At 46.5% G+C, this 17,521-nt stretch overlaps 1 protein-coding gene across 1 annotated transcript in view; it reads right to left on the reverse strand.

Moving 5' to 3' along the window:
* The window catches only part of LOC311224425 (G-protein-signaling modulator 2-like), a 185,683-nt gene that overhangs the window by 106,674 nt on the left and 61,488 nt on the right, over positions 1 to 17,521 (reverse strand). The window contains exon 2 of the mRNA XM_084309408.1: positions 12,385 to 12,606. Within this exon, the coding sequence (XP_084165534.1) occupies positions 12,385 to 12,605 (221 nt within the window). The 5' untranslated portion in view covers position 12,606. The remainder of the gene's footprint in view (positions 1 to 12,384; positions 12,607 to 17,521) is intronic.

Here is a 17,521-nt window from a genome sequence, read left to right on the forward strand (position 1 = left end):
AATATACAAGGGATATCAAACGATATACAAATACTATTCAATATATATCAATAAATAAATATATATATTCGGTTTAATCTGATCCTTCGTAACAGCCGCCCCCTAATTAGTCCCACCTAATTAGCTAAGCAGAGACAGATTAACCGCACTGTACACTACTCAATGTCTGCTGTGAGGGTCAGTCAATTCACAAAGTCATGGGGTCATGGTCATCATCGATGGTATCGGGGAGCCTTGGCAGTTCCATTAGCCTCGCCACGGGTCGGGTGTAGGTCCACCCTTGGACGAGCACTTCAGCTGCTCGGACCTTTCCGTCGGCACCGGTGATCACTTTGCTTACGCGGCCAGCCGGCCACATAGCTCGGGGTAGTGACTGGTCGATAATCATGACGACTGTTCCTTCTGTCAAATTGTCTCTCTCTTTTACCCATTTCTGGCAGGTCTGTAGAGACGGTAGGTAGTGGAGTAGGAAGCTGTTCCAAAACTTGTCAGCCAATACTTGACTGTACCTCCACATTCTTCGGCCGTTCGCTTCTTCAGGCCTGTACATTGTCTGGGGTAGCGCGGGGTCCAGCCGCCCCATCAAGAGTGTGTTGGGGGTGACTGGGTCGACATCTGCTACATCACTTGAGACGTAACCGAGGGGCTTTGAGTTCAATACTCCCTCGATCTCCGTGAGGACTGTCATTAAGACTTCTTCCGCCACGGTCTGGGCCCCAAGCACGGCGTACAGGGCTGTCTTGATGGAACGTACTTCTCGTTCCCAGGTTCCACCGAAGTGAGGTGCGTTCGGGGGATTAAACTGGAAGTCAATCTGGGATGGAGCGAGGTGGGTCTTAAGTTCTGGGCCCATAGCTTGGAAGCTCTCTCTCAGCTCTCTTTCTCCGCCTTTGAAGTTTGTCCCGTGATCAGACAATAATGTAGACGGTTTTCCTTTCCGTGATGTGAATCTTCGGAAGGCCATAAGGAATGAGTCTGTGCTCATGGTTGGAAGGAGTTCGATATGTATCGCTCGGGTGGTCATGCATTTGAATACAATACCCCACCGCTTCTCGGTTCCTCTTCCTTTCTTTATATACAGCGGGCCGAAGCAGTCCATACCGGTGGAGTGAAAGGGCTTGTCGCCGAGTCGGAGGCGACAGGGAGGTAGGTCTGCCATCCGGGGTATACTGGGCTGTGCTCGCCACTTACGACAGTCTAGACAGGTTCGCTGGAAGCGCCGCACTGCTTCTCTCCCTTGCAGTATCCAATAACGACGTCTGATCTCCGCGAAGACTCTCTCTGCCCCTGCGTGGTGCACATCCTCGTCGTATTTCTTTATGATCAGCTCTGTGACCTTGTGTCGGCAGTTCAAGACTATCGGGTACTTGACGTCATCTGGTAAGTCTGGGGCTCTCCGCAGACGACCACCCACTCTGATGAGACTATGGGCGTCGCTCTCGGGTGCTAGGTGGAGCAGTCTGCTGTCTGATGGGACGGGCTTTGCTCCCTGTAGACAGTCTAGCTCGTCGGGGAACGAGTCTCTCTGGGCTCGTTGTAGTAGAAGAAGTTCTGCTTCTTCGTAGTCAGCTGCTGAAATGTCAGTAGTGGGCTGAACCTCTGGGTGGTGCCACAGAAATGTCTTTAGCTGCGCACTCTCTAGGGTGAGGCAATCGTCTATGTCGGGGTCTGTGGAGACGAGTGTGTTCAATCCACAGAACATAGATTTCTTGTTTTCGGCCTCCTCTTTACTCGCCTCCCGTGGGGTGGGTGTAGGCCACTCTTCTTCCGGGAGCTTGAGAAACTCTGGTCCGTCACTGTATAGGTTGTGACGGGTGAGGTCATCCAGGGACATTCCCCGGGTGATGACGTCAGCTGGGTTGTGTTTTGTGTCCACATACCTCCAGCTCGCTACTTCTGTTAACTCTTGAATCTCTGTGACTCTGACTCCCACGAAGACCTTGTATCTGCACGAATCAGACCGGATCCATGTGAGTACTGTCGTGGAGTCTGACCACAAGATTGTTCTTTGCACCGGAATGGTGAGTTCACGTTGGATTAACGTGGCGAGCTGCGCTCCTGCTAGGGCTGCGCAGAGCTCTAGACGCGGGATAGATTGTTGCTTTCGTGGGGCTATTCTTGAGCGAGCCAGGATGAAAGCAGTATGTATTTCTCCTCCCTCCTCTCGGGCACGCAAGTAAGCCACCGAACCGTAGGCTACTTCGGAGGCGTCGCTGAAGACGTGTAGATCCATCTTGCATGTCTCTGGCCTCACTGTGGGTGGGAAGTAGCTGCGGCGTATGTTAACACCTGGGAGTGAGCGGAGTTCCGTCTCCCACTCTCTCCATGTGGATGCAAGGTGTTCGGGTATGGGGTCGTCCCAGCCCTGGTCCTTGTCCCATAACGCTCTTACAATCATCTTTGCCCTGGTGGTGTAAGATAGAATACATCCCAACGGGTCATATTGTCTGGCGAGTGTTCTGTATACACTCCGTCTGGTGGTCGGTAGTGCCGTCGACCTTCCCTGCTCCTTGGTCAGGGGTTTGTGTCTATAATGGAGCGAGTCTGTTTTGAAGCGCCAGACTAGTCCTAGTGTCATTTCTTGGGCTTCTCCTGGGATGGTCGCCATCCAGGTCTCGCTGCTCGCTGCCTTGTCCTCGGGGGAGAGGCTGCGCAATACTTGCGGGTCGCTGCTGGCCCACTGCCTGAGATCAAAGCCGCCTTTGATCAGGGAGGCCCGGAGCTTGAGTAGAAGAGCCTCGGCTTCTTCTGGCGTCGAGACGCTTTGCAAACAGTTGTCCACGTAGAAACTATTTCCTACACTTTGTCGGACCTCTTCATCTGCTGCTGGGTCCTCTGCGACGTGTTTTTGCAGTGCAAACGTAGCACAGCATGGGCTGCATGTGGTTCCGAAAGGGAGGACTTCCCATTGATAGATGGCTGGTTGCTCATCCCCGATCCTCTCTCTCCATAGGAACCGCAGCAGGGGCTTGTCCTCCTCCACTAGTCTCACCTGCAGGAACATCCCTTTGATGTCGCCGCTGATGGCCACCTGGTCCTGGCGGAAACGTAGTAACACGCCTAGTAGAGAGGGGCCGAGTGTTGGGCCGGGCAAGAGCTCTTTATTCAGATTTTGTGATCCGATCTGGTAGCTGCAGTTGAACACAATACGATCCTTGCCGTTGTGGTGGACTTTGTGGTGCGGCACGTACCATGATTCGGTCGTCTGATCGGCCTCTTTAATGTCAATTTTCTTTATGTGTCCCGCTGTGATTAGCTTGTTAATCTCAGCGCGGTACACAGTCTCTTGAGCGGGGTCTCTGGCTAGGCGCCGCTCTGTGTTCAATAGATACCGCTCCGTCGCTTCTTTTGTGGCGTGAAAGGTAGGCATACCCTCTCGCCTCAGGAGTGGAGTTGCGTATCTCATCACTCCGTTGACGTTGACTCTCTTTGTCCCTTGCTCGAGGAGGGCTATAGCGTAAATGTCTTCCTTGGAACGAATGTCTTTCTTTTCGTTCTTAAAGGGCATTGTCTCTAGTGTCCATAGCCTCTCGACGTGCTGTAGGAGAGTGGTGTCTTCTTCTGTCACTCTGGAGTGGAGGCAGTTAGTGGCTGCTGTTCGGTTAAGAGACTTAGCGAGGGGGCCTTGTAATGTCCATCCTAGGCGGGTCTCGACTGCTGCAGGACAGCCTCTGGGTCCTGTGTGGACCCGGTCTATCGGGACTATGAGGTCTGCATGGTCGGAGCCTATCAGCAGGGTCGGGGTGGCACCGTCTATGAGCGGGATAGGTAGTTGGCGCAGGTGCACATATTTATCCATCAGCTTGGCGATGGGGTAGGTGTACTGTGATAGGCCTATTTCTTGGCTGGTGAAAGCATTAGTAATCCTATACCGTCTCTCTGGCTGCCCGCTTGCTGCGATAGTGAAGGAGACATTCTCGCCCTTTATCGTCTTTAGATCTCTTCTTATTGTCCGAATCGTCATCTGGTTTTCGCTCCCCCGCAGCCCCAGCTGGGCCGCAGCGGACGCGAGGAGAAGGGTCTTCTCTGACCCGTCGTCAAGGACGGCATAAGTGTCCATGACCTTATCTTGGTAACTCAGTGTTACGCGGACCACCTTTAAGAGCACCTGGGCGCCCCCGCTGCTAGCGGGGTCAATGTACATAACACTTGCCTTTGTGCTGCTGGAAGGTGCAGGCTTTCTTCTGTTACTGTCGTGTAGGACATCTAGGTGGGCTCCGTCACACAGACTACACCTCTTCTTTAAGCGGCAATCGGCTGCCATGTGACTGCGCGCACATCGGTAACAGCGTCGGTTGGACTTTATCCATTGACTCACTTCTTCAGCGGTCATCTTCTTGAACATGTCACATTGTGACAACCAGTGTTCCTTTTCGCAGTACGGGCACACCATCTTCCACTTCTCTTTCATCGAGGGGGTACTGTGGTTCTTGCTGCTCGGTACTGATTCTGATTGGTGCATGACAGTCACCAATCTTCGGCCATCGTTTGCTCTCCTAGGTCCCTCTCTGGAGCTTGGTGTGCTCCGCACGAACGTATCCAATCGTAGGCTGCAGACTTCTCTCGCCAGGAAGTCGGCTAGGTCTAGGAGGGATGGCTCGGGACCGTTAGGATCACGGTGGTCTCTTTGCCGCCTGAAGCGCTCTTGTCTGGCGGGCGGCAGCTTCTCTAAAATCCTCTCGACATTAGAGTTTGCGTATAGTTCGTGCATACCCTTTTCTCGTTGCGCCCCCAGCATCCCTACCAGGGATTGTACTTTGATAGACAGGTCGTCTAGTGAGCGATTGTCTGTTGCTGGGGGTAGGCGGTCAATATGCCTTATCTCTTGTATTACGTAATCCCATATGCGTCCATATCTTTGGTCGAGCGCTGCTAGAGCCGCTGTGTATGGGGTAGTAGAGGTGGCATAGGCCAGCGCTATGTTGTGCGCTCGGGGCACCTTGAGGTGCTTCAATAGGATAGCATACTTGTGGCGTTCATCAGCTACGTCAACCATCATTGTCTCTAAGCACATCCGTAACTCCGTGTACTGTGCTCGGTTCTCATGGGTGAAGTCTGGAAACGTCGGTGTGCCAATGTATGACGCCGTAGATGGCTGGCACATCGGTGAGCGTTGGAAGAGAGGCCTCCTAGGCGAGTCTCCTCTTACGCCTCTCGGTGGGCTGGTACCGGCAGGGTACCATGGCCCGCGTATCCAGGTGCTATTCCTCGGGACTGGTCGTGCGTCATGCTCACCCGTGAATAGAGTCGGGGGTCTGTAGCGCAGAGCCGCGGGGGTAGAGCCTGGGCTGTACTGGACCTCCTGGTCCTGTGGAGTACTGTGCTGCTGTCGGGCTTGACTCTCCTCCTCTCCCTCTTCTTCTTCTGTCAGGTCATCTAGATCCTGTAGTCGTCTATTTAGCCTCTCCGCGGTGTACACCGTTCCTTCCTTGTAGCTGGGTCTCACTGGGACCGGTCGGGGAAGGGGTTCGGAGGGGGGTATAGGCTCTCTCTGGTGGTCGAGTTCAGGGTTGCTTGATCGGTTAGGGGAGGGTGCCCTTGACCCGTGTCTTGACGAGGCCCTGGAACCCCGTGCGGAGGGAGGGGGTGTTGCCTTGGCGATCAGCTGCTCCATTAGCTGCGCTTGTATTCTGTCGCGCTCTGCTTCTCTTTGGGCACCGGCAGCGGCACGCTGGGTGTCGGCCCGGTCTCTTGCCATATTCTCTTCCGTCTGAAGGCGTCTAATCTCTAGACGTATACGATCTTCGTCGCTCCGTTGCTGCGCTTGAATGCGTTCTCTTTCCATGGAAGAATGTTCGCGCTCACTAAGCGTCTGTGCTTGGAGTCGATCGCGCTCTGTTGAGGCTGCTAGGCTGGCGAGGAACGCCTGTGCCAGCATCTTGTCCGCCTCGCTGGGGGAAGACGCTGGTTGAGGTGATCCGCTCCTGGCAGTACTCGTTGGAGATGCGTTCTCCTGCGGGGAGTCCTGGAGCTCTATCTCCGCGGCGCTCTCCTCATCTTGTACCGTGCAGAGTTCCATCTCTGGAGGGTTGTCTTCCTCCCGGAGCTCTCCGGGGACTACTTCTTCGGTCTTGGCGGGGGGTAAAGTCATGTCGGTTCCCTCCTGGTCCCCACCGTGAGCTTGGTCAGTTACATTAGAACCCACTAGGGCCTCTGTGGTCGGGGTATCCTGGTTGATAGGGTCGGACATAATTTTACTTTCTACTTTTACCGCATTTACCGTCTGTAGAAGGCTAGGTAGTATACTGGCAGCGTAATCCTCTAAGTACTGAGGTGGCTGCCGTCTACGCTGCGGGCGATCTACTTTAGGAGGACCGTTTTGTGGAGTGTTCATCATAGGCCATTTCAATATTAATACCACTATATTAATATTACACTAGTTATTCTCCGGCTCGAAGGACCAATTGTAACTGAGGGGTACAATTCCCTGACTGTATTGATAAGTATGGTATCATTAAACCACTACCGCTTTATGTACTTTAACTACTGGCCATACAGTACACAATATATGAATATGATGAACACTTCCCACAATGAAATCGGTTCCAGTCAAAGGTATTAATCAAGTATTTAATGGAGCAAAAGGTACATATGATACTTATATTACATTTGATTGCACTTGTAAGGCAAATGAGTATTCGTAGGCAAATCAACACTGAATGTCCATTCTCTGGTTACGCAGGAGGCAAGTATACAACCTGGCTCTTAGGGAATTATATCTATGGTACACTTAATGATATAGCGGGATATACTGGAAGGGGTCCTCCCGGTTGTAAGCCGGCAGGGGGGGTAGGAGAGCTGTCGGTAGTAGAACGTCTGGTCAACGATATCTAGGGAGACTTCGAGTACAGAAGACAGTGCGATAGACTCTTGATCCGCAGACGAATACAGCTTGGTTCTCTTGTAGGCTGTAGCTCCACAGTGAAGAAAGCTAGGCGGCCTCAGGCTCTCTGAGCGCCGACTCGACCTTGACTCCTCTCGGGGGTAAATCCAACACTCACAGGCGTCGGCGATTATCCGCTCCACAAATCACAGTACCAAAGCAAATATATATTCCAGCCGCACAGGGCTATGCAGACGTCGGGTAGGTAATCCAGTGTACATGTCCATTCGGTCCTCGCCTAGATCTCCTCGGATGAAAGCGCCATGTGGTCGGCCCAGCCTGGATAAGAATCTAGCTAACACGAGGAAGCGTTGGAGATGCTGGTCACTTTAGAACTCTAACCGCACGATACACCATACACAATAGACTATTATTTATTTATTTAGAGATACGTCGCACTCGACGGTACAGTGCCAAACTCTGACAATTCAGTTATTAATTCGCACGCGGTCTCAATGCTATTCTGGGGCCAAACAGGCCATACTTCACCGCACGTCGTATCGTGGGTGAGGCTTCACGTTGGTTACTAAGTTTCTGACTAAGTGCCTCTGTATTCACTTACGCCATATTTATATGCACGGTGAACAAATAGTGCCACTCTCATTTCTGTCGCCGTATCCCTGGGCAGGGCCGGGGCTAGTACAGACATGTCTTGTCGGTAACTTTGAACTTGACTCCGGGGGCTGGTCCCCTGGCGCCTGGTCCTTTGTCCAATAGGAGAATGAACTATTATGGGCTATAGTAGGCTAAAGGGATATTCCGTGTATATGTACAAGGAATATACAAGGGATATCAAACGATATACAAATACTATTCAATATATATCAATAAATAAATATATATATTCGGTTTAATCTGATCCTTCGTAACAGTAAGGCATGTGCATTTACCAAATATTTATTAATTTGTTGTCATTGTGTCCAACAGGCATGTCTTTCCTCAAATATGATCGATGGGAATATTGTTTGCTAATCTCTGATAGCAAACTGGCAAGGCACAGGTGATGTGGAATTTCCCAAGACTAATAACTCATGACAACACCGATATTACCGATGACACCGGACATTTTACAAAACATTCAATATCTGTAGAGGGCTTACTTTGATCTTTAACGCTATGCGGCTACATTGATCCACTGAGTCTGTCCGTCGACGTCCGTTTTTTATTCATTTTCAATGATTAGTATCCATTGTTGGACAGAGTTGACGTTAGGTTCCAATAAAAAAAAATTGCCAACAGACAGTAATACCTTCCGTCACTTTTCAATCTGTTCACATACTGCACAAACATACCGTTGCTGGGCTGGTCAGGTTCAGTTTATAATGTTGTCTGACTTACACGCTTGATAACACGCTTAGTATTTGATAAATTTCCTTTATTTGAATGTGGGCACTAATATGTGAACATTAACTAAATGGGTTTTATTTCTATAAAGAATTTTAAAAAGCATACACCGGTGGGGGCCGTGGGTAAGTAATGTACCGTAAATCCTCTAATAGTGGAGGGTACTCGAATAGAGGACGGGCCTCTTGTAATGGACGGGGGTTTGATGCATGCAGACAAACACAGGCCGGTCTCCAATATAAGGTTGCAAAAAAAAGTATTTATATTTATTTTTCATGCCGTGATATAGAATGAGATAAACTCTTGCCAATGCAAATCAAGTGCTGCCTCCCGCTACACTGACTACCGTACATTAACGTTTCCCTCTGGTTGGCTTTAGCGCTAGCTAACGTTGTCATAATATCTAGATCTGTGGTGTCGGCTGGATGATGTCGACTTTGTTTGCAAACGTTAATGTTCGCTATCTATATGGCGTTGGCAGGCGAGGCTGGCGTTGTCCAGTTGACACATTACAGATCATGATGCTATGATGATAGCGTTAGTATCTAAAGCTATTGCCTGCATGTTATCAACAAGATAGTAGTCGAGAAGGTACAACACGCAAAATGATCCGTGCGGACCCCGCAACCTATAGACAGTTCCAACTTCAGTGTGTGAATTACGTTAATCCCACAATTACTCAACTGCACTCAATATTTAAATACCAATGCTAGTCTAAATAAATGTAGACAGACAATGTACGTATTAAAAAAAAAAAATTATAATAATAATAATAATAATAATAATAATAATAATAATAATAATAATAATAATAATAATAATAATAATAATAATAATAATAATAATAATAATAATAATTATTATTATTATAATAATAATAATGCAATAAAAGTCTGAAAATGAAGGGATTATGTCCATGAGTGTCATTTTTAGAAATTAAGGCCTGCCTCTTATATAAGCCTCTCTCTAATAAAGGCCTGGTGCTCTTTGCAGCTGAGGTAAATACAAGACCCGTCCTATATTTGAGGATTTACGGTAGTCAGTGGAGCCTGAACACAGACTACCGCGGCAAGCCTAGTGCTTACACCTAAAAACATTTAACATTTATTTAGTGCCACAAAAACTGTGTTGTAGTCATAAAATCACTGCCTTAAGCAACCATCATTTGAAATGTTATTCTATACACACGATACCAGTGGTTCCAAGCCTTTTTGGGCCCAAGGCACACCACAAGTCAGAACCAGAATCTCAAGGCACACTAACGAGTCACGGTAATCAATTATAATAATAATTCATTACATTTTATATAGGGCTTTTTTAGACACTCCAAGCGCTCCCCACAACGTACTGTAGGGTGGAAATTGCCTCCTTCACCACCACTGGTAGCACCCAACCTTGGGCTATGCAGGCTCAATGGCTGCCATACACTGGCACCAGGCACACATCACACTACACAATGGCTGAACGGCTCAGGAGACAGGGATTCATATCAGCCAATTAAGGGCAAGGGATGATTAGGTGGCCTTGATGTCAGAGACCTGATTGGGAATTTGGCCAGGAATGTCGGGGAACCCCCTACTCTTTGCGATAGACGCCCTGTCTCCCTGAGAGTGGCTGTCTCGTGGTGATGACCGGAGTAGCGGACGTCCCGTGATGATGACCAGGAGGATGTGACCCTCTCTGCGCCGCCCCCACGCCGCCATACCTCAAATAGATCTGCCATCAGCTTAGGGCTGGGCGATATAACGATAACTATCGCAATATATTTTAATAATCGATATCGGAAAAAATATATGATTTTTTGCCATATCGCCCAGCCCTATCAGCTCTATTTAAAAATATTTCAAAATGTTCAGTTGCTATTGCATGCACTTATGTGTTTCATTACGCATATGAGTGCATGCTTACCAACTGTCCGCCTGTTTCACTGACATCTAAGAAGGGAGATCCCCCCCTTTAACGGCCCTTCTAAGGTTTCTCTCCTCCACATTGCCTGTGGTGCTAGGTTTTAGTGAGTTTTTCCTTACCTTCGCATGGGGTATGTCTGGGAGTGTTGCATTCATTTATTTTACATTATTTGGACTTTATGGTGTTTTTGTTTTGTTCTTGATTTATTGCGATGTTTCTTCTTGACTTGTTTAAAGAAGACGTGTCCGGCCCATGGGGACATTAACACTTTGAGTGCCAACGACGAGATTTCTCGTCCTAACTCGCCATGCGTTGAGTGCCAATGACGAGCTCTCGTTATTTAATCGTTATTTAATTGTTATTTATTTTATTAGCGATGTTGTGTGTATTCCACTAAAGGGCTATTATCGCGGAATTTCTCTGAAATTACTAGAACTCTCCGAAACTATACTCTTATTAAAAACGGTATAAAACGGAAATGTACTAATGAAAAAACAATCCGTTTCGTACATGTTGACTGCAAGCAAGTCATTGATAAGCGAGGGTTGTTTTAGACCCATAGCCATAATTTAAGATATAGTTTAAGCGTTCGCAAATATCCCCAACCTCCCATTGACTAAAGCTCTGGCACTCAAGGGGTTATCTGGGCAAAGGGGCGTGGCACCCAATGTGTTAACGTGTGTTGTCGGGCCTTACAAATAAATTTAATTTGATTTGATTCTTTAACGAGTTTAGGTAAATTATGGAGATTGTCTCAGATGTCACTATATTGTCATTAGAGATATTTCCCCTATGATATCAATCTATTAGGGGTGTAACAGTACACAAAAACCACGGTTCGGTACGTACCTCGGTTTTTAAGTCACAGATCAGTAATATTTTGGTTTGCAGAACGTGGCTTTCCATGTTCCACTCGAGGGCGATATAGTGTGCAGTTACTGTTAAGTAGGGCTGCCAACGAATATTATTATATTAAGATTAATAATTGACTTGTATTTTTTTTTTTAAAGATCTGAAGAACGTGCCAGTAGTAACAACAACAAGAACCGCAAGACATGATAGCAGAGATTTCAGAACCCGACTCGGTCAGTGAAGACCGTGATTTGCACTCTAAAAGCCCCATTTGGAAATACTACAGATTTTGATCAGCTTGTGGAACCTCAAGACAAAGTTGTTTGTAAGCTATGTAAACTAGAGCTGGCTTACCTTCTTTTTTCATGCTAACGCTATTTTGTAGTGGTGGTGGAAAATATCGATAGGTAGTAGTATCGCGATACTTTGCGTGGCGATACTGTATCGATACAAGGACGCCAAGTATTGATATTTTATAATTTATTTATTTAAAAGAATATATATTTTTTGATAAATTCTTTTTGTATAAGGAAGTTGCATTGTTCATTTCAATACCTGTAATAGTACAGTAGTCCACACACACACATGTGTGCATTCAGTTAAGTTGGAATACGACTGTAATACAAACAGTTCAGTTTGTCAGGTACATGCAACACAGATTACAGTGTTAACATCTGTCTGCTTGAGAAAATCCCATTTGCTGCAATAAAAATGATTGAAGTGAGATGAACAGACTGAACACTTTATTTTATTAGATAAAACATGTTGACAGTTTTACTTTGCAGTTGGAAAAAGGTAAATCGTAATATATCGCAATATTAATATCACAATACTCAGCATATCGCAATATATTTTGAATCGCAATACTATCGTATTGTGTTAAGTATCGTGATAATATCGTATCGTGAGGCCTCTGGTGATTCCCACCCCTACTATTTTGGGAGTTCTAGCATCAAGAATGTAAGTAGCCTACTTTTCTGTTTTTAGCACTTAATTGTAAATCATCCCTCAGGGTAAAACTTGTAGATATCGAATAATGAATAGAGAACTTCTAGCTCTGGCTTGTCGTTTGCGTTCATCATACTATGAGTCTATGCTAAATTACAGGTAATCTCTCAGTGGTGTGCGTGGGCTGAACGAACAACATCCAGCCTGCAAGTTCTATTTTAGGAAAGGGGGGGGGACTTGGAATTTTGAATTAAGTTCCGTTCACGGGCGTTCCGTTAGTGGTTAAAGTAACGCATCTGATTAACAAGTGCAGATATGGTACAGTATTTGTATTTATCTCTTATCTGGATTGAACCACTGCACTATACAACATTCTATTTACATGGGGAGAGTAAGCGCCTGCTAGCAGTACAATGTGCTTAACCACATTAACATTGTTTTTCTTTTACCTGGTAAGGGTCAGGTCATGGCGGTGGTACTCCAGGGCTTTGCCATAGTCCTGGAGGTGAAAGTATGCATTTCCCAGTTGGCTGTAGATGGCGCTGAGGATCTGGAGGTCCTCCGTCCCCACCTGGATGGCCGACTCAAAGCAGGAGACGCCGGCCTGGTAGTCTCCAGCCTTACATAGCCTCTCCCCCTTGAGAGCCAGCTCCAGACAAGACGACTCCATCCTGCAGGAGGCAACGCAGGTATGAGGGGGGAAAGCAGGAGAAGGGAACATCTTAATTAGAAATGAATGGAGAGTCGTGAATTTCAGATCCTGAACCTGGAAGAGATGTTATAATCTTATAGCCATGTGAGTAAAGCCTGGAGTTTAGTGCAGCTCAGGTCACTTGTTAACCCTTTCACTGCCACACTACAGAAGGTTAACCCTTTCACTACAGGTTAACCCTTTCACTATCACACTACAGAAGGATAACCATTTCACTACCACACTACAGAAGGGTAACCCTTTCGCTGTTTACCTTCTGTATAGAACGCCAGTGCTGTAAGTCAATGGGGCACTTTGTTCACTTGCAAGTGCTTAAAATATATCTTATATTATAGCTATGGGTCGAATACACCCGTCGATTGTCAGTGAGTTGCTTCCAGTGGAATCCACTAAACGTGGTCATTTTTTGCCTGATTATCTAATCATCCTGAAATCAACGCTAGATTATCGTTATTATCCTTCCTCATGCAATAATGAAAAAACCCCGCCCGCATGGCTCAGCCCAGATAACAAACCACAGCATTTCTAATGTAGTTAGGATCTCCTCACTGGTAAACAAGAATACCCTGAAGACTCTGGCAGACGCACTCATTCAAGGGTACTACGACTATGCTTGCACCTCATGGTACCAAAGCACCTCAAAGGCGCTAAAAACTAAATTACAAACATCTCAAAACAAACTGGTCAGACTACTGCTTAACCTTACTCCTAGAACCCACCTCACCCTTGCCCACTTTGACAACCTAGGATGGCTTAGAGTAGACGACAGAGTACAGCAACTTGCAATGGGCCTGGTCTACAAGATACACTACACGACCAAGGTACCCATGTACATGTCAAAATACTTCCCAAAGGTCAGTGAATACCACGATCACAACACCAGAGGGAGCTCCACAAATCATGTTAAACCCAGATTCGGCTCAAACAAGTGACTAAACACGTTTCGCAATTATGCCACATCAATGTGGAACGCCCTACCCAAAGCTGTAAAGGAATGTAAATCACTACCCACTTTCAAAAACACCTACGGGAGACTGCAATTCTAAACTGGACCCTGTAAATGTCCTAACACAACCCCCCCCAATGTACAGTAAATGACCAAGTATGGTCTTGTCAATATTCCAATGTACAGTTTTGCTTGTTCAGTTGTACATTGTCCCCCACCCACTCCTCCTACCCAACCTCCCCCCCCAACCTCCTCCAATGTACAGTTTCTATGTCAAATGTATATACTCTCTTTTCTGGACTCTTTCCGTATCACAAACAGTACTGTATTTGCAAATCTGGCATGTCATAAATGTATAGATGTAGCAGTACTGTCTATCTGTATGTCATGTATGTCATATACCGGTATGTTATGATGAATTGAAAATGGGGGACCCTGATGTAAACAAGACGAAAGTCTTTCTCTGGTCTGCATCCCCTTAACAGTTGTATGTATTGAGCTGTACTGTACCCATTCTGCAATCTGTTAATAAAATGTTCAATCAATTCAATCAATCAATCAATCAATAGTGCAGTTGCTGCCACAATGCGTTAGGGGGCCATCGCAGACACACTCAGAACAGTATGCACAAGGTGCCTCAATGAATTATGAATGTCAATAGCGAATAAAAGAAATAATGAGTTAAACACGTATATATACACGTGGTTGGCCGTCAAGCGTCGGCTCCCAATCACATATATATATACGTGGTTGGCCAGGAATGTGTTAAGCCTCCGACCTTGAGGTATTTTTTTTGTGATCAAATTAAATCAATAAAATAGTTATAGAATAAATTAAATATATAAAGGAAAAGACATTATAAAGTAAAACATCCCGAGCCCCATCACAAAGGGCCTAAAACACCCCACCCCATATAGAAATAAAATAATAATAAGTAAAATTATAAAAATGTAATTATATATTTCTAAATACATTTATAAAAAGACATTTCTTCTCAATTGTCCCTTTTCGAGAATAAATAAAGATGCCCCCTTGTGAACTGACCTTTGGACTTTTTCCTATTGCTAGGTTTTAGTGAGTTTTTCCTTACCTTCGCGTGGGGTATGTCTGGGACTTTATGGTGTTTTTGTTTTGTTCTTGACTTATTGTGATGTTTCTTCTTGACTTGTTTAAAGGGGTTATGCACTGCTATTCCTAGCACTATTTGGGCAACTTTACACACTTCCTGTGAGTCTATGTAACACATCTGTAATTTTTATTCCAAAAATAATCATTGTTTTATATTTCTAATCTTGTACTCAAAACCAGCATTTTTCAGCCTCATGAAAGCAGGCTATTATTGGCTTGGCTCCACCCATTCTGGCAGAATGCTTTGAGTGACAGCCACCCACCAAATAGCTCCGCCCATCTCGCCGTCAGAGATTAGGTTTCAGGTTACATACAAATATGGTATGTCATAAATATAGAGATGTAGCAGTACTGTCTATCTATATATATATAATATGTTACCATGAATTGAAATTGGGGGACCCTGATGTAAACAAGACGAAAGTCTTTCTCTGGTCTCCATCATAGCAGTACTGAAGCAATACAAATATGGTATGTCATAAATATAGAAATGTAGCAGTACTGTCTATCTATATATATGTTACCACTATTTGTAAAAGCCACAACCACGTTACCATATTTGTAATAATGTAAATCATTGTGTCGTTGTACATATTGTGTATACACCGTTAGAAGCTAACATAGCTTAGCTTGGTAGCTATTGTGCTAACAACATATCCCGACGTCCGGCTCGCTGGCCGGCATGCACGCCCGACACAAAATGGTTCTCTCCTCTCTGTACACCCCCGTCCCCACGGGTACCCTGCCGGGGAGCCCATGGACGCGACAACGGCGGCAGCCGTAGGGTGCTCGAGCCCGCCGTAACGCTAGTGGTACACAATAGCTATGAGCTAACTAACGCTACGGCCGCCGCTGTTGTCGCGTCCACAAGCTCCCCGGCAGGACACCCGCGAGAACGGGGGCACACAAGGAGGAGAGAACCACCCAAAATCGAGCACTCATGCCGGCCGACAAGCCGGACACCGCGGTTGTTGTTAGCACAATAGTAGCCCACTGTGATGCACCGAGTGGGCCACCATTGATCAACATGCAGCGATGTGTAGCTTGCATGATGCGTGTGCAGTGCTTTGCCACACAGGTCTGAGAAGAGGACCTGCACATGATAGCAACCGGGAGCGTCGCGGAGCATTCAGCCTGCTGGCTACCTAGATCCACTTCAACCAGCCGAGCGTCGGGAGCTCCAGCAGCTTGTCGATGTGCTAATAGCCTGGAGCCAGCTACCGTTAGCTTGCAGAGGCTCCAGCACACCGACAAGCTGTGTAGCCAGCAGGCTGAATGCTCCGCGACGCTGGTTGAAGTGGATATAGGTAGCCAGCAGGCTGAATGCTCAACGACGCTCCCGGTTGCTAACGCCGGCCCCGGCTGGTGCTAAGTAGCTAGCGATCGCTCCCGAGTCCCGAGAGCTAACGCCGGTCTGTCTGTCGAAGACCGAGGGAACCGCATCAGGCTTCAGCTGATTAGTGATCTTCTGGACAAACCTTCCACCCTGCAGGTAGCAAGAATGGAGGCGGGCATTACTAAAACCACAGAGCCAATCACATCACCGTGCGCTATAAACAGCGCCCTGTGACGTGCACCAGGTCGTCAAATCAACATGACCTGATTTACTAGAGGCAAAGAGGGGATGGGCTGTAGCTGAGGAATTCGCCAATATAGTATTTAGGCCCAAAAACACATTGATACGAACTCCTATTACTATAATACAATGCTAGAGACTGAAAAATGACATTTATAATGCATAGCACCTTTAAAGAAGACGTGTCCGGCCCATGGGGACATTACCGTGTGTTGTCGGGCCTTACAAATAAATTTGATTTGATTTTGATGACGACGCTGAACTGTGAACAATCCCTTTTTCTGTCTGCGAGTCTGCTTTGTGTTATTGACACCTGGACCGGATCACGACCATTCTATTGCTTTTCCCGCTGGATTCACCCTAAATTCAATAAATACCTGTATTGATTGATATTGCTCGTGTGGACATTCACATTTGTTTGTATTTTAACCGTGGCAAACCTGTATCCTATCATATTTGACACAAGAGCTGTATTTCTGCTTACCTTTACACCTATTGTTGCTTCTAAGTTCAGGTTCAGTCTGTTGTTTTCCCTAAGCTAGGCTGTCCATTCTGTGCCCTTGGCATTGGAAAATAACTACAATTGGTGCCAAACTAGTACTAAACTGTTCACACGTGTTGGGCAGGGTTGTGGTTACAGGCATATCAAGGACTAACACACAACTTTACCTTCTTGTACGGTTATACATATTGATACGTTCTGCTCTCTATGGGCAGGATCCACAAAGAATGGATTGCACAGTGCTAATTGCACCCTTACTTACAATTCATTATGAATTGAAAATGGGGGACCCTGATGTAAACAAGACGAAAGTCTTTCTCTGGTCTGCATCCCCTTAACACAATGGGGACCGGCCACGTATAAATACGTGTTTCGGTGCCATGCGTTGTGGACCAGAGGCACGTATATAGCCGTGGCAAGTTGTTATTGTTTTATTCCATATTAATAACCGGATCAAGATCCCAGATCGACTCTGCAGATCTACCCGCCTCTGTGGAATCGGCAACATGCAATACCGGCCAGATCCTCTTAGGGGCGCCATCGCTCCACTGCAGTATCATTGTGGGCGAATGGATATGTATATCACGTTTCGAAGCGGAGATTTCACCATGGAATAAGGGGATTTATCATCAACCAATGGACATATGGATCTACCAGATGCCGATCGATAACGGGGAAATGCTGCCGGGTATCACACGGGCTGACGGTAAGACATTTATCAC

The sequence above is a fragment of the Notolepis coatsorum genome (assembly GCF_963971535.1).
Source record: "Notolepis coatsorum genome assembly, chromosome: 3".
In the NCBI taxonomy this organism is placed as follows: Eukaryota; Metazoa; Chordata; class Actinopteri; order Aulopiformes; family Paralepididae; genus Notolepis; species Notolepis coatsorum.